At 42.7% G+C, this 23,587-nt stretch overlaps 1 protein-coding gene across 4 annotated transcripts in view; it reads right to left on the reverse strand.

Annotated features, from left to right (window-relative positions):
- ASPH (aspartate beta-hydroxylase) overlaps positions 1-23,587 on the reverse strand; it is a gene marked incomplete at its 5' end in the record, with an annotated part of 229,308 nt that overhangs the window by 16,078 nt on the left and 189,643 nt on the right. For all 4 annotated transcript variants that reach the window (XM_027774298.1, XM_027774299.1, XM_027774297.1 and 1 more), the window contains 3 exon segments: positions 7,961-8,094; positions 8,453-8,546; positions 11,954-12,087. In XM_027774298.1, coding sequence (XP_027630099.1) covers positions 7,961-8,094; positions 8,453-8,546; positions 11,954-12,087 — 362 coding nt within the window.

Here is a 23,587-nt window from a genome sequence, read left to right on the forward strand (position 1 = left end):
CCCAGATCCGGTGGCTTAAACTCACGCCGGGCGCGTGTGCTTGCGAGCCCAAGATCCCGAGAGGAGAATGGAGGAGAAGGGATTGCGTAATGGCCATCCCCTCTAGGTGGTGATTTCTTGCTTTCTATCTCTTTGTCTCTCTCTGTCTGTCTGGCGAGCGCACGCACTCTATAGCAAAAAACAAAAAAGAAAAAACAAAAACCTCTCCAAAAAAAAAGAAGTCCTCATTTCTGCAGCCAGCAGACAAGAGGATGCAAAGAATGCAAATTTATGGGAAAAAAATGTATCATGTGGGAATATTCCTCCTGACTTATTTGCTAGAAATGACATAAAAGTTCAGATACACTAAGTGCATTTGCCACATAGCAGTGTGCAAATATAATTCTGCCTGCATTAATAGGAACCACTTTAATACTTTAAAACTACATGAAGACACACTTTTATTCTGCCCATTTTACAGATTAAAAAAAGAGGAGTGATGAGATTCTGCAAGTTGTCTTAATTTCCATTTAATAAGAGGAAAAGTCAGGATTTGCACACAGGTTACGTGACTTCCACAGTGTTGATTCTCTTAGAAGCTACATAATGTTAAAATATGAAGGGAACTCTCAGGATGCACTTTTCCCTTAGAACAGTCTCTTTCTGGAGCCCTTATAATAAAGATCATGAGTTAAAAAGCTTCCAGTGGCTGGCCCAGAGACTTCCACATCATTTACTACTTCCACAGGAAAATGGACTCCTAAGTCCTACAGATCAGTTTAACAAACCAGGGTTTAGAGTACAATATTTCCAATGTGGAAACTGCCACTCCCTGTGGAGAGGTGCACATGTGTGTATGCACATTCAAGTATTTGTTGGTAGAAGGGCTCTGAGCAGCACCTGGCCCAACAGCCAGGGGTTACGGCATTTTATGTGTTTAATTCCCCAAGCTGCTCAAAAGAAAGAAAGATGGGGACAAACTTACTATTCAACAACAAGCAGACCTTTAGGAGAACCTCCCACTTAGCTTAAAAATGCCCTACTTTGTTCTAGCGTCCCACAAGGGCACATTTCAATAGTAACCTGTGGATGAGCCCCAGGACAGTGCGGGTGGAAGACGGGTTCATGTGTGGAATGGAAGATCTACAATTTCAGAGAAAATAGCTGAAAAAGGATGGTAGAAAGGGTGAACTCTCACATAGTTGGCTGCAGTTCCAGTCCCAGACCCGGTGGCTTACAACTCACGCTGGGGGCGTGTGTGTGCATGTCCAGACCCCGAGAGGAGAATGGAGGAGAGGGGATTGTGACATGGCCATCCCGCCCTGGGAGGTGGGTGATTTCTCGCTTTCTGTCTCTCAGTCTCTCAAGCAAGCCATGTGCCCTATAGCATAATTCCCTCTTTAAAAAAAAAAAAAGTCAAGTCTCTCTCTTACTCTTATGTGTTAGCATGATATCTACACCATCTTCCTAGCTGGAACTTTGAAAGATGAACAAAAGTAAATGTTATAAAATACTTGACATACATGGGAGAAAGGCCATTATTTCTATATAATATAGAGAGAAACTGAATGATTGAATGCTAATTCATTTCTTCAATGCGTCACGGGGGGCACTAATGCCAGCATGAGCTTGCCTGGCTATGTCTTGGTCTTGACCAGCATTCCAGGCCGACAAAGTGCAGGCAACAATGCCCAGTCCCCAAGAGAGCGGCAAGGTGACTGCTCTTAATCTGGGCACAGGTCCAGCATCGTATGGAAGGTTCCTTTAGAGACTCAGATGGAATTCTTCTCGGGAATCATCCAAAGCTCAGACAACTCAGTCACCCCATGAAGGTAACAATTAATTCCCACTTGCTGGCTGGTGGCTTAACTACTGACTCAAGTTTATTCCGCTTGGGATCAAAATCGCTAATGAACTCATCATAAAGCCCATGAGGCATGGTCTGCCGGGGTGACACAGCAAAAGATCCAGAAACGGAGACTCCCTCAGCTACTTTGTCTACTTACTGTTATCCGGCTGTCTGAAAATAAAAACCAGCATTCGATGTGATCACTTTACCAAAGTACAGAGTGATCCCAATTTTGCAAGCATACACTTAAAAAGCCCCCGCATCTACATATAGCCAGGCTATGGGGCTGTAGAGGAGAACAGACTTTCAAGTCTGGAGGCCTGGGACCAAAAGCTAGTTCTAACACGATAGCGGGTTGACTCTGCCCTGCTCCCCACAAATGGTATATCCACTCAGAACCTTAGAATGTAACCTCACTGGGAGAGCGTTGCAGATGCAATTGAATTTAGGATTTTGCAACGAGATCATCCTGGATTAAGACTGGCTCTAAATCCAGTAGGTGTCCTTATCAGAGAGGAGAGATGACACAGGGAGAGGGAGGTGAACAGAGGTACGGAGACTGCAGGAAGGCATCTGTAAACCAAAAAACACCAAAGACTTCCAGCAACCACCAGAAGCTGGGAGAGAGAGATGGATCCCGCCTCAGGACCGCCAGAAGGAAGCAGTCCTGCCAACCAATCCTGATTCCACGACAGTGAGCCAGGACATTTCTGTTGGTTTAAGTCAGCCAGTCCCTGGTCATTCACTATGGCAGCCTTGAAAAATCAATGACAATATCAACTTCGGGCAAGCTACTTATCATCTTTACACCTTAGTCTCCTTAGTTATAAATAGGGATTTAAAAATTCTTTTTATCTTTGAGAGATTTTGCTATAGGCTATCTGTGCTCATTGGAGAGACCGAAAGTGAGAAATTACCCCTCAAGAGGGGATGGTCACACCACAATCCCTTCTCCTCCATTCTCTTCTCTGGATTTTGGGCACACACACACATGTGCCTGGAGTAAATTTCAAGCTGCCAGTTCCGGAACTTAAACCATGGTCAACCACATGGGAATCCAGCACTCCAACCACTACACTACCTGCTGGCCCCAGGATTTAAAAACTCTAATGACATAGGATTGCGAGGATAGATGAGGTAATACATGTAGAGTGCTTAGACTGTGCTTAGCATGGTCATACTGTTGGCACCGTATATATTACTACTGTCACCATCACTGCCATGATGAATATACATGTGTAGGCACTGAGACACATATGGGCAATATCTGTTGGGATCAAAAATAATAGTGTCTTATTGTGCTTCCCTGTGCTTACAGTCAGAGACATGAATCAGTTTTGTAATCAGAAGGCAGTTATTAATTTGAAATGACCATTTTATTTAGAGTGATACAGGCTGCATACCTGCAAGCTCATTATCAAATAAAGAGAGCTGCATCGTGTTTTGCAGCAATGGAGTGTTTACACACCATGCACGGCGGCAGGATCCTCAGCACTCTGGAGAAATGGCAATCTGATCATTCATACCCGAGAACTGTAATGCACAGATTGCTATGGGTAACCTACTCTTCTGGAAGTTTGAGATGCTCTGAAAAATTGCCTTCTGGGGGCCGGCAGATGGTATGGTGGTTAAGGGTACTGGATTCCTACATGGTTGACCACAGTTCAAGTCCTGGACCTGGTGGCTTACTTTCTCTCTTTCCCCTTCTTTCTCTGTCTCTGTCTGGTCAACCTGAAAAATAATAACAACAAATGGAATTAAATAAATAAATAATTCTTTAAAAAATTGCTTTCTGTTGCCTAGCACAAGGAAGCCTGATTTCTTGGTAGATAAGTTGTGCTTTCCATGCTAATAGGACTTCTACGATTGCAGTGTGAAATTCCCACATTCAAATTACAAGTTGATAAACTGTCTATTATTCAGATATCTAGCTATTTTCACTGTAATCACTGCACAGTTTTAATTTAATTGACCCATTTTTCTTATGAAAAGCACTATTTTTGCAATGAAGTACAAAGCCTGCTCAACCTGATTAAGGATTACTGCGGATGAGAATGTAACAGGACACATCAAGCCAGTACAAGAGGAGGGACAGGGAGAAGCACTGTGAACCAGCAACCCTGACTGGGGCGGGAGTGCTGCTGCTCACTGGCTCTTTAGGGACAGAGAGCGCAAAGCATTTTGTCCTTTGCAGAATGCCCTCCCTGGCCCATGATAGGCAGGTGGGTGGCAAGGACTTTTTAATAATCACTGTGAATTTGCAAAATAGGCCATCTACAAATTACTGTTATGAGCAGTTCCTTACTGTCACACAAAGTGGGTTGTATTTTAGCTCAGTGGAAACCAAGTGGTTGCCAAGTTTACGTTCTTACTAAGATGCCCTCCGAGTGAGCTGTGGAACCAAGCTGCCACCCTTTCCTCACCTCTGCAGGTGACAATGACTACTATGACTGTCCTTGAAATATCAGAGCTGGAGTCGGGGTTGTCTTCTTCAATCCGTGGGGAATAAACCCCTAGATGTGCTACTAGGAGAGTCTCCCATCGTCTCCTCTGCATCCTCAGCCCTCTGTGACTTATCGATGGCCCTGGCACTGTCCACCAGCTCCTCTTCCTGAGGCCACACCCATTCTTCCTACCTTTGCCCTTAGGCCACTGAAGACTAGGATCAGTGCCTCACTTTTCCCTCTCCCCATCTGTGCCTTTATGTAGTGTTTTGCTCTAAGCATCTGGAAGCTGAATAAATAAGACAGAAAGAGAAAAGGCAAAAGGATGGGAAGAGGAAGGGAGAGAGGGAGGGGAGATGGGAGGAAGAAAGGACAGATGAACACATGCACACCAGGGAGGTGATAGAAAAGGGCAAAGAAGTGAAAACACACACAGATACTAACCCCTAAGCAGCACTCAGGAATGAGGCCTGGCCATCTACGCCATCTCCCCCTGCCTTGTGCTCTTACTGTCTCTAGGAGCTGGCCTTGACCACTTCCGCCTCCCCTGGTATTCTCCCACCCCCTTCTGTGTCCCCTGGGGCCCCACCATGCCCTTGTTTCTCTTACCTTTGATAGAGAGACCCTCGTAACTCAGACTGCATTCCCAAAGGTTTGACTAGATTCATTTTATCTTTGAAGAAACTTCTATCTGCCCATCTGTCTCCAAGTCCTCCTCCTGGTCTTCCCACCTCTGCCCTTTCCAATCTTCTTCTCCATTCTCCTTTCTCCTGCCTTCTAAATGTAGATGTTTCATGGATATATTTTTTTTCTCACTTCTGTCACTACTCATTATCCCTCAAGCTCCCTCTGCAACCTCCTGCTAAGCCTGACTCTAGACTTGAACTCTCTCTTCCAGACTTCTGTTTCCAGCCAACTCCTGGATATGTTTATTAGGTCGTTGGGAAAGACATAACACTTTTTTCTATACAAAAATGTATCATGAAAGTCATTCTGTCTCGTGATGCATTTTTGCATAGAAAAATGTGTTAATGACTTTCCTGACGACCCAATACTATGTTCCAATAGCGACTTAAATCAAATACAGTCAGCCCTTGGCATCTGTGAGAGGGGGTGGTTCCAGGATGCCCCCACCTCCTGCCTTGCATTTTAGAATCTGTGGATGCTCAATCCCGTATAGTTATTTGCATATAACCTACATGCATTCTCCCATGTAACTCTTAATTTCTTAGATAGTGCTGTGGTGATCCTGCTGTCTCGGCCTCCTGAATAGCTGGGACTAGAGCACACCATTGCACCTGGCTTTTCAGGTGGCCGAGGTTTGAATCCAGGTTCCCATGGGGCCTCAGCTTGCAGAGTAGCAGCATCACCCAGTGTGCCCTCCTGTGGCTGGGATCTGTACACTTTAAATCATCTCTACATTACTTATAATTCCTAACACAATGTAAATGTTGAGTAAATAATTACTAGATTTTATTTTCAATGTTGTATTATTTTTTATTGTAGCATTATTGTACTATTTTTCTCAGTTAATATTTTCTATCCATAGCTGGTTCAATTGGCAGAGGCAGAATCTGCAGACATGGAGGGCTGACTGTATGTAGAGCACTAACCTCATGTTCCTTTCCCTAAACTTGCCTCCCACTGGCCAAGTTCTCAATGTTTGCTAAAGCATTATTGCCTCCTACTGATCCCAAACTCAAACTGCAGTATCCTCTTGGCTTCCCTTGTCCCTGGCACCACACTCTCCAGATTCAACTGTGTGACTCCCCGCAGTGCCTCCTGCATCTGCTCTCTACTCTGTATTTCTTTCCAGCGCCCCCATTTAGGCTCTCCTGGTCTTTTCTGGGTTGCTGTGACAGCTTGCTAACTGTTCCCACCAGATTCACCCATGGCTTCCACAGTAACTTCCTAACAGGGTCTGGTCCCATTCATTTGATATCCTTCTATGATTTGGCTTCTAAAGCTCCCATTTTCCAGCCTTACGCTATATGTACCCTACACTTGTGGTTGCCGAACCATTCAGCAGTCTTGATATGTGATACATAAATTTTGGCCCCTGTGTCTTTCCAGGTGCTGTTCCACAATGCCCTTCTACAGCTTTGACTATTCAAATCTTTGTCTTTAAAAAATCATCCCTAGGGGGTAGCAGGTGGTGTGGTGGTTAAGGCGGCTGGACCCCAGATGGTCAACTTTGTGGTCTGAATCCAGGACCCGGTGGCTTGAAAAACATGACGGGAAATATGTGTGTGTGCCCAAAATCCTAAGAGGAGAATGGAGGAGAACAGACTGCAGTGTGGCCATCCCCTGGAAAGTCATTTTTCATTTTCCTCTTTCTCTGTCTCTCTCCAACAAGTCATGTGCCCCATAGCAAACTAAGAAAAAGACCCAAAACCCAAATCCTATCACTGTCAAGATTCCTACACTTCAACTGCACTTGAAACCCCTGCCCACTGCCCCATCTGTAGCATTTTTATCTGTGTCTCTCTATGACTCATATGGCATTAAGTTATCTTCCCAATTAGACACGTCTGGCAGAGGAAGGCTCATCTGAGTCATCTCTGAATGCTGCTGTCTGTGCCCAGGGCAGGTGTTGGCCAGGAACCAAAGGAACAACTCTGTGGAGCCCTGATCCCTTGCCATCCACCTAGACCTCTGCTAAGGACAATGAGAAAGAGATAAGAAGATGACAGCTTAGTCTCTTTTCTCTAGGAGCTGATAGCTCATTGTGGAGAGTAGGCTAATACACATTAATGACAAAAAAAAAAGAAAGAAGATAGAGAACAGGATTACTGAAGATATACATCTTACATATTCCAAGCCATCAGAAGACAGCTTTCACTTTTCAGAAACTAAGTTGGATCCTAGGAATAGGTTTACTCTGGATAGGTGGAAGGTGGGGCATTCCAGAAGGGAGTACTGGGATTATAAACACCGAAGTCGGAGCAAGTGTGAACTGTTCACAACACTGGGAATAAACCTGCAAGCAGGAGAGAAAAAGGTGGAGCACAGAGGGGAGAAGGAGACTTAACATTCTCCTTCCCTGCTGATGCCAGAACAAGGACCATGTGCCTTGCAGGCATTATTCCATTTAATCCACACAACATCCCTGCATGGTTATATTACCACTGGCAATTTTAAAAGCCAGGAGGCTGAGGGCTGCAAGGATTAAGTAACTGGTCAAGGTTACACAGGATTAGTGACAGAGCTGGATTTGAAAAAGGCAGAAGCTTCCACCACACCATCCTGTCTCCTCCACAACAAAATTATATAAATTCCCTAGAGTATTTTCTTCAGGAAGGGGACTTCTTATGGTTCTGAGTAACTCATGTTTCCCCGCAAATGTACATTTTGTAATTTATGCAGGGCTCTACCTGTGCTAGCTTACTTAGAATGCAGGTCCATGCACCCAAGCAGAGAAGCAAGAAGGCTCCTCCACCAGGTGGCAGTGCTCTGGGGGGAGGAGGGGCAATGATCAAGGAAGGCAGCCCTGGAGCTGGGCGAAATCTCCAGTCTGACAGAAGCACAAAGAAAGTGTAAAGGTGGAAGAGTGTGGGTTAACATCACTCCACTCCAGTCTACTTTGGCTACAGAGGAAGAGAGGTGATTCAGCTGAACGTAGCTTTGTTGTAACGAACACTTATCACAGAGGTGATGGATAAGAGGGAAGGTGACAGAGGGAACATACTTGGTCTCGTTGGCGCATCGGATCTTACAGCCTTCCTTGGGAATCACCAAGCCCAGGTGCATTCGGAGCCTGCAGTTCGTGGGCCCGGTGTGTGGCCACACATGAGTTCCAGGGTGCATGACGGAGTATTTGATCTGTGCAGAAAATATAACCCTCAGCTCAGTCACTTACGAAGATGTGGAGGAATTGCAAAATTGAATTGACAGCACAAAATTACTGTCAATTTGAATTAAAGCCTTTGTAAGACCCGGAATTTATACTCACATCTTATTTGTCAAGGAACTAAAAATAAGCACTCCTATTTTCTACAAAGTGGAAACATCTTCTCCCCTCAATTTGATGTCAACCACAAAGGATTATGTTCATTAAGAAAGGGAGTGAAAAAAGGGCATGCATCAGACAGAGGAAGAACCATTTCCTGGTAAAGGTTTTCACTCCTCTCTTCCTAACAACTGCTTATTCTCTCCCCAGCACTAAGGACACCTTTGGTACCTGTCCTCTTCTGCATCCTGTGGTCTCGGAAAACTTTTCTAGTAAATTACAGGTTTTTGGAGCTCCTTTACAGGCATTTTCATTTCTTCTTCCTAGAAAAAAAAAGGTAAGATTATTATTATAAACAAATTACAGTAAAGCTTTAACCCATCCTCTTTGGACCACATGATCTATATAGTCATTCTTGCTGGAGGAATGAGAGGGTTGAGCAAACCCGGGAAGACTGAGTGTCTTGCTCCAGCTGGCAGAAACTATAGTCTCTGCTTTAAAAAAAAGAAAAATGTGCTTTGATAAAAGTTGAAATAATGTAGTCTTACAGGGCACATGGTAGTGTTAAACAGGAAAGAAAAGGAAGGTCGTTAAGGTACAGTGAGGTCTGTAGTGTGGATAACAGATAACAGATAACAGCTGGCAGAACAAGGGCCCGCATCCTCCATTCGGTGTTGGACTATTCAACTAAGGATGTCTCATGGCAAGGCACCTGTGGAATACTTTTCCCCCTGTGGTGGGAAGAAGAATGGCCTTCACCCAAAGATGATCACATCTTAATCCCAGGAATTTATGACTAAGTTACTTTTTATGCAGGGGGAAAGCATGTGCTTTTTTAATCATGTGACCTTAAAATAAGGAGGTTATCCTGAATGAATTGGATGGGCCCAATGGAATCACAGAGTCCTGGAGGCAGAGGAGTATCAGAATAATATGAAACAAGAAAGATTTGGTCACTATTGCAGGCTTTGAAGAGAGCAGGGGGCCACAAGTCAAGGAATATGGGCGGCTTCTCAAAGCTGGAGCCAGGGTGACAAAGGTGATTTTAGCTCAGTGAGACCACTGATTTCTGACCACCAAAACTGTATAATAAATGCATGTGTTTTTTAAGCTACTAAGTTATGTTGATTTACTATACAGGAAACGAATACGTCCCCTGATGTCTCTTCTAATCAGGGCACCGGTCTTACAGGGCACATGGTAGTGTTAAACAGGAAAGAAAAGGAAGGTCGTTAAGGTACAGTGAGGTCTGTAGTGTGGATAACAGATAACAGATAACAGCTGGCAGAACAAGGGCCCGCATCCTCCATTCGGTGTTGGACTATTCAACTAAGGATGTCTCATGGCAAGGCACCTGTGGAATACTTTTCCCCCTGTGGTGGGAAGAAGAATGGCCTTCACCCAAAGATGATCACATCTTAATCCCAGGAATTTATGACTAAGTTACTTTTTATGCAGGGGGAAAGCATGTGCTTTTTTAATCATGTGACCTTAAAATAAGGAGGTTATCCTGAATGAATTGGATGGGCCCAATGGAATCACAGAGTCCTGGAGGCAGAGGAGTATCAGAATAATATGAAACATGCCCAATGGAATCTGTGAGGCAGAGGAGTATCAGAATAATATGAAACAAGAAAGATTTGGTCACTATTGCAGGCTTTGAAGAGAGCAGGGGGCCACAAGTCAAGGAATATGGGCGGCTTCTCAAAGCTGGAGCCAGGGTGACAAAGGTGATTTTAGCTCAGTGAGACCACTGATTTCTGACCACCAAAACTGTATAATAAATGCATGTGTTTTTTAAGCTACTAAGTTATGTTGATTTACTATACAGGAAACGAATACGTCCCCTGATGTCTCTTCTAATCAGGGCACCGGTTCGATGGGCTCAAAGCCACACTACAGACCTCACTGTACCTTAACGACCTTCCTTTTCTTTCCTGTTTAACACTACCATGTGCCCTGTAAGACTACATTATTTCAACTTTTATCAAAGCACATTTTTCTTTTTTTTAAAGCAGAGACTATAGTTTCTAGAAATTACAGCTCGGATGTGTGCTATTCTACAGCACTGCTCTTAGGAAGCCCAGTAGATTTTTATGAAGCGTAAGGATGCTACCAGAACCAAAGGACACAATGAACACATAAAGGCCAAGGAACTGACTCATCTTAGTGACCCGCCAAAGACAAATTGTTATGTTGCCCACACATGAACCATGCGGCTCCATTAAGATAATCTTGTTGGCAAAGAGCTGACAGTCACTTGAAATCATGTGACCTCTCTTCTGATGAACATATCCTTGAAAATATTACTGAAATAGTTCTTCTTACATAGAAATCATTCTGAAAGCAAGGTTGAAATAAACCACTGTTTTCATTTGTCCTTTATCATACTCAATTTATTTATACTTATCATACTCAATTTATTTATATTTTTTAGCTAAAGTTGTATAGTGAGAGAAGAGAGAGAGAGAAAGAGAAGCACTCACAGAGTTGCACACTGCAATCCCCCCTACCTCCTTCCCAGCCAGCCAGGAATGGGAGTGCACATGTGCTTATAGCATGTACAGGTTGAACAGGGAACTCAACCCCAGTCTTCTGTATGGTTTCCTGCATCGTGAAGCATTGCACTACCACTGTGCCAGGGCTGGGCATGGATTTACTTTTGTACAACTATATCTAAACCAGACAAACCTGACTTTTCAACTGGAGAACTGGAAAGACTTAGAACAAGAAAATTCAATGCTCCCTGTTTTTTTTTTTTTTTGGAGAGGTTTTTGCTATAGGGCACGTGCACTCGCCAGAAAGACAGAGACAGAGAGACAGGAAGCGAGAAAGGGATGGCCACGCCACAATCCCTTCTCCATTCTCCTCTTGGGATCTTGGGCACACACGCACACGTGTCCAGTGTGAACTTAAGCCACCGGGTCCAGTACTCGAATCGTGGTCGACTACATGGGAGTCCAGTGATGTAGCCATTATGCTAACTGCTGGTCCCAATGCTCCCCATTTTAAAAGTAGACTAACACTAACTCATGGAACACACTCATATAAAAGCCTCATCTTAGTGCCTTGAACTGGTTAAGTTCAAGGAACAGAATGCAATCTGAACCACTCCCTGGTTCTGATGAGTTTATAAGTAGTTATTGTTTTCTGGTCATGTTGGTGTGTTGCCATTTTGAACAACTCTCACCCACGGTAATATTATTCTGGCATGCATTCTCCTCCATTTTACAGAAGCATGTGAGGCTCAGGAATGCTCCTTGCTAGGACCCGGTAACACCTAGTGGCCTCTTCAGCTATGCCTACATTAGGGTGAATATCAGCAACACACTGCACAACAGGAATGATTAAAAGAATCAAAATACTACTTACAAATATGCATCCAAATATATATATGAAAGTACACAGACATATATATATATATACATACATATATATAACATATATGAAAATACACAGACATGTATATATATATACATACACATATATATATATATACATACATACATATATATATACACACACACACACATATGCAAATAAGTGCCCAGATGTGGTTTTGATATGAGAACAAAAAGCAAATAACAATGAATTTCAAGCAGCTAGGTTTTTGGGTTTTCCCTGTTACGTTTGGGAATTTTAGCTCTGGAAAGTCTCACCCGCAGGCTCGGTCAGTGCCCACTGTCACCAGGTCACTGGCTGCAGGACAAGGAAGAAGTCAGAGGCTCACAGTGCTGCCACAGCGTGAACTGGCTCCAGTCGCCCTTCTCCCTCAGGTTCTCATCTTCAGGCAGGAAGAGACCTTTGGCTTTATCCATCACGGCAAGGCCTTCATCGCGGATTAACTTCCAGTTTCTTTCTAGGGTCTGGAGGGAAGATTCTGGCTTTACTGACCTGACATTACGCCTAGTGGAGCACCTTAGGATGACTCAGCTTTTATCTGCTCGCTTATTTAATAAAGTAAGGAAATGTTTGCTCTCTTCTAGATTGTTATATTTCAATTTCCTCTGGGGCCTTGGTAGAGTGTTAATAAAATGCAAATCGCATTTTTTTGTTCTAAACCAAATGCCTTTGCAACATAAAAATTTCAATAATTCCTAGACATGCAGAGAATAATCTCTCCACAGCTTTTTTTTTTTTTTTTAAGCTTTGCCTAAAGGTTTTTTTCTCCCCTTTTTGAAACTCCAACCTAACCAGAACACCGATTTTTTTGATCAGTACAGGACAAGGAGCGCCATGTGACACTGAAGCAACCAAACTGGAATACAAATCTCAGAGTTAATTTCACCTTTCAATACAGTTCCTTTCAAAGATGCCATTCAGCGTAGTAAATATTAATTAAACTTTCAAGGATATCAGAAAAGTGTCCGTTTGATGCATTACAAAATTCACAGGGAAACAAATAAGTGCTCTAGTGTTTAGAACTCAACCAATACAAGTATTTCCTTGACTTCTCATTTGTGAAGGTGTATCATTAACCCCTGCCAGAAAGCAAGGCCTTATGACCAACATGGCCTAGACGTGGCTATCTGGTGTCGAAAGACCCAGGGAAAGATCCTCCTGGTCCTTGTCACCAACACACTACGCTGTGGACCAGGCCTTGGGGTGGTGGTGGGGTGGGAGTGAGGGGGGAAAGCAGGCAAGGGTGAGCTTCTGACTGAACAGCCAACAGAGAGGAGCTGCCCCCAGGAGAAAAGAGTCAAAGCAGCGTCCTACTGTAGGAAAAAGACTACATCGTACAGATAAACCAGGGTTTGGAAATGTTAATAATCGTGATAATTTCTGTTACATGAAATAGTTAAGTCATATGGATTCATGGAAAGGGAGAACACATGAGATGATTTAGACAAGACTTGGGTCCGATGGGTTTTAAGTGGCTGAAGAAAATGGGACTAGAACTGTTAAATTACAAACTAAGAAAGATTTTTGATACAAAAAATGAAAACCACAATCAGTATTCTCTGAAGATGGATTGAGTTATCTTGTAAAACATGATTCCTGTCTTTTGGTTAGTCAAACAGAAAGGCCAATTACTGGGTAGAGAAAAATACAAGATAGTGTGCAGCATTTTCACAGCCCAGGATTTATGAATTTGTGATTCAAGGCGGGAAAATAATAAGGAGTCGGGACAACTTCATAGGCTCCCACACTCTCAGAGGTTCATGTGAATATATGGGGTCAATCCAAGGAACACTTCCCATGTTGTGTGAAAAACACTAGCACTATTAAACTATTCTAGGGCAAGATTTTGATTAGATATTGATTTTATGATTCAACTTCTGTGAAATCCACCCATTAATTTGTGTCAGCATCCACACCTGCTCCTACTAGAGTCCTGCATTGCTTGGTGCTGGTCATTTGTCCTTGTTCAGTGTCTGGTCCGCCAATACGGCTTCATCCCAAGCAGGCAGTTCATAACCAGTGTTAATTAAAACCTTCAGGAGACCATTGTTTTGATTGAGCTCTTGTTCTAAGCTCCAATAGACCAGACCAAAATGGAGTAACTCATGCTAAGATATCAAATCATCAAATTGAAACTTTAAGGAAGCTGACAGACCCCAAACTAGATCATTTTCCCCCCCTGAAAATACAAGACTTCACTCTACCTAAGTCAGTGCTATTAGGAAATAAATATTATGCACATCTTGTGACTTCTTAAGAATGATCACCTGAAATAGCTCAAGATACTACCTAAGCTGATTGGACATTTATTTTATTAACATTCTTCTTGTCCAAATACATTCCTCCTTGAACCTCCTAGACTCATTGTCTCCACATTTGGCTTACGATTAAGAAAAGTGACTCCGCATGACCAAGAGGTTGTAACTAGTTAGAACTAGCTCAAATAAGAACAACCTAGTACTAACTGCTGATTTTTTTTAAGTTTCCTTTAAGGATGCTGGTGCTGAAAAGGTTAAGTGGCCAAAGTTGACCACCACAGCAGGGAAGTAGATGCTGGTTACAAGGGAACAACCAATCAGAACAGTACAAATTTCAATCCTTCATTTGCATACATAAACATGGTTGAAAACTTGAAGGGAGTTATGCCTCTATAAAAGCTCATTCAGGGGGACGGCAGATGGTGCAGTGGTTACGTTGCTGGACTCCCACATGGCTGACTGGTACAAGTCCTGGACTTGGTGGTTTGAAACTCATGCTAGGCACATGTATGTGCCTGCTCAAGATCCTAGGAGAAGGGATTGTGGCGTGGCCATTTTCCACCCTCCCCATCTGGGGATGAGTTCTCACTTTCCTTTTTACTATCTCTGTCTCTCTCACTCTTTAGTGAGTACACATGCCCTATGGCAAAAAACTCTAAAAAAAGAAAACTCATCCCTGAAATCTAGAAGACAAGTCTTTTGGGCAAATCTAGTTATCCCTAGGTTGATGTCATCTGTAATAAAGCCTTCCTCTTTGACAAACCTCATGGCACAGAGCAATCTCTGTGGATTGGACTTTCTGGTAGTGAGTGACTAATTTCTGTTTTGTACCAAGTTAGATTTGGTATTGAGACAGGAATTAGATTCAGTGAGTAGGTAAATAGGACCAGGACCTCTAGAGAAGGGTCACTATGATAGGAAATGGACACACACATATATTAAGATAGAGCCAACTTACATAATGGAGTCACTCTGGTCAAGCCTTTGAAAACGGTTGTCCACTGACCTCACTAGAAATCAAGTATTAACTCTGGCTCACACAGAGAGCTTATTACAACCAGAGCTGTTTTATAGCTTGCTTGATCGATCACAGCCTATCAGAAAATGCAACCAGACCCTCTTTGTAGAGTCCTTCCTCTCACCCTTCCCACATGGCTTTTGGTGCCAGCAAGGTTGTCATCGTTCTGCTATCCCAGATACACACACAACAATTAACTACCTGGGCTGGGACATCCTGATTCCCAATAAACTAACTGGGCAGTGCTCTCAGATATGGATGCTCATTTCTTCAAAGACCACCCTGGGCACATGTGATTATATAGCTAAATTCCTCACCTGAGAGAAAAGTGCAAGTGCAGGAGAAAGCCCATAAAACCAAAGAGGCCTGATACCATGACAGACCTTCCCCTGTGACATATTCACAACTAACCTCAGGATAAAAGTAACACCTAACCTCAGGCCCAATGTAGTCTTCCTTCTCTGGCAGCTGTCCACCCACATGCCTTTTAAGCATGGGGGTGTATTTCCTTCCTATTAGAAATCTGTACTTTCAATTAAAACACCTCTACCTACTTTACAGGTGTTTGCGGTTTTTCATTCTGCATCTCAGGACAGGTCTTTTAGGGATCTGGACCTAAAGAACCTGGGATTTTATACAATGCAGATCAATTCTCCCATTCCCCAGCCACACTCCCTGCAGGCAACTCACTCCCTGAAAACTCATTTGAGCAGCACTAAGCTTGTTAAGAGCTGGCATTTCTTCTCATTATGATGGCCAGTCTTTCTGCAAGCTGCTCCTTTCTTCTCACCTAAGGTCAGCTTCTCAGAGACTGAACACGCCCTACATAGAGGCAAGAAGCCCGAACAAAGCCCCCCCATGCAGATAAAAACCCTTTGCCTCAGCTTTTCACTGGCAGCCCATTCTTCAAGACCCACTCCCTGCCTGAGAGCTTTGATCCTTCTTCCCTCTCTTTTTTTTTTTAATAGAGAGATTTTTGCTATTGGGCACGTGCGCTCACCAGAGACATGAAGAGACAGAGAGAGAGAAAGTGAGATATCATGCCCCAGGGGGAATGGCCATGCCACAATCCCTTCTCCTCCATTCTCCTCTTGGGATTTGGGGCATGCACACACATGCACCCAGCGTAAGTTTCAAGCCACCAGGTCTGGGACTCGAAGTATGGACAGTCATGTGGGAGTCCAGTGCTGTAACCACTATGCCATCTGCTGGCTCCCGTCTTCCCTCTCATCACAAACTCTCCACTTTACTATTCTTTCTCTGTGTCCCCATCTGTAATTCTTTGTGAGTGTAAGATAAAGAATGGGTCCACTGCTGTTCCTGCATTGGGTGTTGGGCCCCGCACCCCACTTCCTATATCACAATTTTCCTTCATCAGTAACAAGGTCCTCCTGTTGCCCTTATCCCCAGTCACTGCTGTATAAGACTCCTGCTATTCCTCACTCCTGTTTCCTCACTCCTCCTCCTTACACCTTTAAAATCATCCTGGAATCTGTAACAGCACGTACTATCTAGGGCAACTCAGATTTGTGATGACCAGGCAATCATCCTAGCCCTGGCCCAAATAAAATACTTTGCTTTACTTGCTTTGCCTCAGCCTTATTTTTTAAAGTTGACACTAGTAATTGACAGATTGCAGTCCAATAAAGAAATACTCCAAAGTCCTCACTTGGGTAGGTGTATTGCAAATGGAGTCAGGATGGTTTAGTCCGGTTCCCTCACCTCCTGTCTTACCATGTTTGAAGGCCACAGGGTAAACAACTTACTGCACTTATATGCATATTATGTATTTATAAATTTGCTGTTGCCATTGAATGTAACACGCATGTGTGTGTGTGCGTGTTTGGTTTTTGGCAATGAGCCACTACTGTCTACAGCCCCTTTAAGAGAAAGAGGGTACCTGATCAGCAAGCCCTGCCCAGCTCTGCACTGCCCTGCCTTGTAGTGCTGCACTGCCTTACTAAGCCCTGCTAGCTAGCCCTGCTCAGCTTGGCTAGATTCAGGCTTCTCATCAGGTGACTCCTGACAGCCTTAGCTTGGCTCAGTCTTGGTTCAACTCAGCTCAGCTCCACACATGTTACTAGCTCCAAGAGGGGGTAAGTGTTTGTGAGCACTGCTATATAGGCTTTGCGAGCCATACTAAGAACTCTATGAAGTCACAAACTAACTCAGTCAATAAACAACATGACATCAGTGCTTGCATCTTTTTCCAACTTCCTGCATCATTATTCAACCCAAGCTTCAGAAGAGGAAAGAGCCTCCCAAAACGGCAGGTCTCCAGATTGAGAGACTATGATGTTTTGCCATGAGTCCCAAGACCACGGAAAGGAAAAACACCTGCACCACCTCTGGACTCTGTGGTCTGTTCAGATCTTCTCCAATGTACCTAAACTGTCAACACTTACTGCGTTGTTGTAACTTGTGCAAGTCACTAAATAAGTCCGTTAGATTCTTGCTAAATTGTCACACAGACAAGGGGAGAATTACCTCTCTAACACTTGAAATTACTGTTCAAATGAGGTTATTGTTGCCTTATAAGGGCAAGCTCATCCTCTCTCCCACCTTGTATTTGAGTTCTTTCATTTCTTTTGAAGGCTGATTTTAGGGGAACAGTTGGAAACAGCTGATCTTTTGTTACTAAAATAGGGCACAAAGCCTGAGGGGAAAATGTTAAAGTGATTGCGTCACTCAATACAATTTAATTATTATTATTATTTTTAACTTAAGAACAGACTGTCTTTGCTATGTGAAATGGCCTTCTTGACCTCTTTCACCTCCAGCTTCTCTAGAGAAGTGTTGCTAAAGTACTTTCCCATTAGTAATATATTTTTAAAAATTGTTTTCTCTTGTGACACACACATGTGATGCTAAACAAAAATGTTAGGAGGCCATTGTTTTGGACTAAGCTCCTGCTCTAGGCCCCAACAGATCAGATCAAAATGGAGTCGCTCATGCTAAAATGCCATATCATTAGAACTTTAAGGAAGATGACAGAGATAAAAATATACCAGTTTTGTGTGTGAAAATAGGAAGTTCCAGTCTTCCCAAGTCAGCATTATAAAGAAATAAAATTTATGCACATTCTGTGATTTTCTTAGAAATGGGCTATTGAAATGGCTCAAGATGCTTCCTCAAGTCATCAGATTTTTTTGTTTTATGAATATCCTTACTGTCCAAATGCCTTCATTTATCTTCCATCAGCCACGTCTATGGTTATACCCTTCAACTGTTTGATTCACAACAACGTGCCCAGACTCACAGTATCCACACTTTAGGATGAAAAGAAGACTCTTGGTGAATTGACCTTGAAATCAACCTGTTCTCCTTATCATAGAATCTGACCAGTCACTGCTGTGTAAGACTTCTTGGTATCCCCTCTTTCCATTTGCAACTTTTGCCTTTAAAATCATCTTGAAATTTAGAAGACTCAGTATGCTTTTATTCAGGGTGTCTTGAATAGCGTACTTCCAGATAACTGTCCTAAACTGGCCCAAATAAACTCTTTGACTTTACTTACTCAGTATTTCTCTTAGGTCAACAGTTGGATGACAGGCCCCTGTTCAAAAGGAGAACACACATGCAGAAATGTCTCTTTGGTTCTCAACTCCAAACACCTGTTCTAAAGGGCTACAGACACACTCAATTTTAACCAAACACTGCTAGCTTCCTATAAGAGGGGGAGAGGTAAATCAGAGAAGGTTTTCCTGTAATGTTTACCAGTTCCAAAGAACACACCGGGAGGTCTAGTAGGGACAGACATGACTTTACTTATTAGGGTATGAAGCTCCGCTGACAGCCAGGTGGGGAACGGTCCATGCCACCACAAGCACAGGCTCATGTATCTGTTACAGATCAGAGTACACGCATGGCCTATAAGAGCCGCACAGACTCCGCGTCCACGGCAGAGACCTGGTTCCTACATACATTGTTTGAGGATGACAATGATCAGGTTCTCTGTTGAATAGCACAGTGGCCAGAGCTTGGGCATGAATTTAGTGCCTCTGATCTGAGGATGTTGATGTGGGCGAGAGGCACACACCTCCAGAACAGCTCTGACCACTGGCCGATCCCATGAGGTAAGAAACGGTCACGAAATGTCCATGAGGCCCAGGCAGTGCAGCAGCCGGGTCTCAGGCAGAGAGAGCAAAAAGATAGGGGAGAGGAGGGCTCCATGTGTGCAGCCTGCCCTCACTTTCTAGTTTAGCTTCATTATGAAACAGCCACTCATTATTTTCTCTTTAGAGTTCAATACGTTGTTGTAGGATTTTCTAATGGGAAGGATCTGTACTGGTAATCTAGCTGAAAGCTTTTCACCATAAGAATGATGAAATGCCCCTTGGAGTGGTTAATAAACTGCACATCCAGTCTCTGGGCAGCAGACCTCATACCTTATTCCTAAGGCACCTATGTGGGGAGTGGGGGTTCACCTTCTGGCACGAAGATTTTTAGGCTGCAGTGGACTCAGGGCCCCACTCCCTTCTGGAGTGTGAGAGCAACTGTGGGGTCCCATAGCCTCCCGTGTACAGTGACGTGTTGGGCACCCATGAAAGCCAGTGCCTATGAGGAGCAGTACTTGCAGTGTCTGGAAAGCAGTGTGCTCCCTGGGTGCTGCGCCGAAGCAAACTCAGAGTTCACATCCAGGACAAGTGGGGAAAACCAGGACGACTAAGAGCTTGCCCCAGGGAAGCCGGGTAACATAAAGAAAAACACGAAGACAAAAAAAACCCAAAAAAACAAAAACCAAGAGCCAACCATGGCCTCTTATGCGTTCAGTAATTTTTTTCCAACCAAAGTAACAACTGCACTTGGAAGTGTTTTCCAACTTTGGAAAGACTGAGGGCATTAGAGAGAAGTCTGGGATGGGACCTGCAAATGTTTTTAAGAGCACACAAGAACTACATTATACAGAACTCACAAATTCACATGGTTAAAGATAAAACCTAATTATCCAGCGTGTGTGTGTGTGTGTAATTTGGTATTTGAGTTGGTTTCCTGGAAGACGACATCTTCCAATTCACAATTCTTGTGGCCACAGACACTTTAGAAAACAGATCTGACTACTTTTACAGTACTGCGGCTTCATAAACCCATCATTACCACTTGCCTTTTAAGTTAAACCTTGGCCATGTTTGACACCTTGTTATTTATACATAGACTTTCCAGTTTCAAGCCTCTTTGATCTAACAATATGACTGAGCTCTCCTTAATCCAAACGTTGTCTTTTGTGAAGGGCTGTTTCCTAGCCTCCCAGACAGCCTGCTCATCCCACGTGGAACATGAACTTCTCTCTTCCACATCAAATCAGAGTCAGAGTAAGTCCTACTTTTAAGTCTCCTTGTAAAATTGCCTTCTTGCACAAAGTCTTGGAGACACAAATGAAAGCCAAGCTAGTTCTTCTTTTTTTAATTTAAAAAATTATTAATTTAATTTAATTTAATTTTTTATTATTTAAGTTTGCTACAGGGCACATGTGTTCACCAGAGAAGGAGAGAGACAGATAGCAAGCCACTAGGTCTGGGACTTAAACTATCGTCGGTCATGTGGGAGTCCAACACCTTAACACCTTAACCACCATATCACCTGCAGGTTTAGCCAATTTACTTCGTAATTATTTTCCTTACTAATATATATATATATATGTACACACACACGCACACACACACACTATATATATATATATATGTACACACACACACATATTATTTATTTTTTGGAGAAGTTTTTGCTATAGGGCATGTGTGCTCGCCAGAAAGACAGAAAGAGACAGAGACACAGAAAGTGAGAAATCACCTCCCAAGGTGAATAGCCATGCCACAATCCCTTCTCCTCCATTCTTCTCTTGGGATCTTGGGCATGCACACACACGTGCCTGGTGTGAGTTTAAGCCACCGGGTCTGGGACTTGAACCACAGTCAACTACATGGGAGTCCAGTGACATAGCCATTATGCCAACTGCTGGTCCCTCCTTACTAGTATTTTTAATCAGTTAAAATAAACAGTTTTAAAAAGTCATATAATACTACAGGTCTTAAAATGAAGACAGCAGTCTCTTACCCAACTCTTCTCCAATCTTTAGTCCAATCTCCAGTTAATTCTTTTAAATATTTCTTTTCTTATTTACCTGCTTGCATCTAAATAAAAAGATTATACTGCTATTTATTATTAATTTTGGAAATTATCACTTGTCTACTAGGCAAGGTTACAGTTCAACAATTGGATGTCTTCTTCTTTTCCCGCTTCTTCATTCTTGCAATACAGTTAATTTCACAAATCTTTCATACATCTCAGTAAACTTACATTCAGGTTTTATAATATTATGACAATGAGGTATCATTCACACTTGAGCTGATTAAATGATTACACTTCATTTAATATGACGCTTTTTTTTCATCCTGTCCCCTTTTCACTGGCTTAATTTTTAAATGTATTTAACACAATTTCTTTACTAAGTCTGTAAGAATGCCATGAAATTCTTAATCCTATTCTGCCATTTGTCAAAAACATTGCATAATATACTGCTTTCTTCCTTTCAGTCTTTTACTGAGAATAACCCTCCAACACTCAACTGCTTTGCTCTGTCTGGTCCAGTTGTAGCCTGAGCTTGCTGGATAATGGTCACCCTGGACCTTCCCTTAGCTTCTACCCGGTACTGGGCTCCCTAATTCCTGGGTTCTAGCTCTTCTTAAGAAAGGACATGACACAGGTAAAATTAAATTCTGAGAGTATCTCAAGTTATTATTGTTTTTAAGAGCCTTTTACCTTAGGGCATATGTGCTCGCTGAAGAGGGAGACAAAGACAGTAAGAGGGAAAGTGAGAAATGGTAAAATTGAATTCTGAGAGTATCTCAAGTTATTATTAATGTTTTTAAGAGCCTTTTACCTTAGGGCATATGTGCTCGCTGAAGAGGGAGACAAAGACAGTAAGAGGGAAAGTGAGAAATCACCCCCTAGGAGGGATGGCCATGCCACAATCCCTTCCCCTCCATTCTCTTTGTGGGATGTTGGGCTCACGTGCACATGCATGATTTTCAAGCCATTGGGTCCAGGACTTGAACTGTGATTTTCAGACCATTGGGTCTGGGACTTGAACTGTGGTTGGCTATGTGGGAGTCCAGCGACATAACCACTAAGCCATCTGCTGGCCCCAATTATTATTATTATTTTTAATTTGCCATAAGGTGCATGCACTTGCTGGAAAGAGACAGAGAGAGATAAAGCATTCTCCAAGGGGAATGGACATGCTGCATTCCTCTCCTCCATCCTCCTCTTGGGACTTTGGGCACACACACATGCACCGAGCATGTTTTCCAAGAGTCTGAGACTAAAAGCGTGTGATAGCTAGACTGTACATGTATACATATGCAACCATCATGCACCTGGCTGGTCCACCTGAAGTTATTTTACATTTGATCAAAGGGTTAACTATGTACTGATAGGTATTTAGGTAGAAAATTTATTTAGGTAGGAAATAAGTACTTTTTATCATTTTTTCTTGTTATCTAGTGTAAATACTACTTAAAAAATTATCTGATTAATAAAGATGAAAGGGATCAGCAGTTAGCGTAATGGCTCTGTCGCTGGACTCCCATGCACGGTTCAAGTCCCGGAGCCGGGTGCGTGTGCGTGCGTGCCCAAGATCCCAAGAGGAGAGTGAAGGAGAAGGGATTGCAGCGTGGCCATCCTCTCTGGGGGTGCTTTCTCACTTTCTATCTCTCTGTCTCTCTCTGTCTTTCTGGCGAGCACACGTGCCCTATAGTGAAAACCTCTCCAAAAAAAAAATAAATAAATAAAAAATAAAGATGAAATATATTCAAGGTATACAATGTGATATATGTATACAGTGTGTAATGATTATCACAACCATCAAATTAAAGAATACATTCATTACTACCCATGTTGTACATCAGATCAGGGAGAACTTGTTCATCTTATAACTGAAAGTTCGAAACCTTCTTGCTTAGATCTTCTCATTTTCCCCATTCTGTAGCCCTTGGCAACCACTGTTTTAGTTTTTTCTACAAGTCTGACTTTTTTGGATTCCACATATAAGTGAGATTCTGTAGTAGTGATCTTTCTGTGTGTGTGGCTTATTTCATTTAACATAATGTCCTCCAAGTTCATCCATGTTGTTACAAATACTAAGGTTTCTTTTTCTTTAAGGTTTAGGACTTTCCATTGTATATATGCACCATAATTTCTTTATCTATCCATTTGTTGATGGACATGTTAGTTGTTTCTATATTTTGGCTAATATGAATAATGCTGCAATGAACATAGGGGTGCAGCTATCTCTTTGAGATGATTTCATTTTCATTGGATATAAAAGGGGACTTCAAAAAATTTGTGGAAAAAACAGAATTAAGGTATGAGTTTATTTTGGTATAAAAAATTATTGAAAACCATGCATAGTGGATCCTGATATGGAAACCGTACTTCAGCTGTGAAATATTGGTTTCCTTGACCAAAAATGAAGGTTTTCTGCTGAGACTTCTCCCTCCAGACTCATTTGTAGTGGGTAGAGATAGCTGTGTCTCTTTCTCTCCATTTCTGTCTGTCTCTGTCTTTCCGTGTCTCCCTGTGACTTTTAATTTAAAAATAAGTTTTTTTAAGGTAAAGTATTCTCTGGGCTCTCAAGGCTCTCCTTTATGATGTTAATTGATGCCTTTCCTCACTTCATTTAGGAAAGGC

The sequence above is a fragment of the Tupaia chinensis genome, unplaced genomic scaffold (genome assembly GCF_000334495.1).
Source record: "Tupaia chinensis unplaced genomic scaffold, TupChi_1.0 Scaffold000421_1, whole genome shotgun sequence".
In the NCBI taxonomy this organism is placed as follows: domain Eukaryota; kingdom Metazoa; phylum Chordata; class Mammalia; order Scandentia; family Tupaiidae; genus Tupaia; species Tupaia belangeri.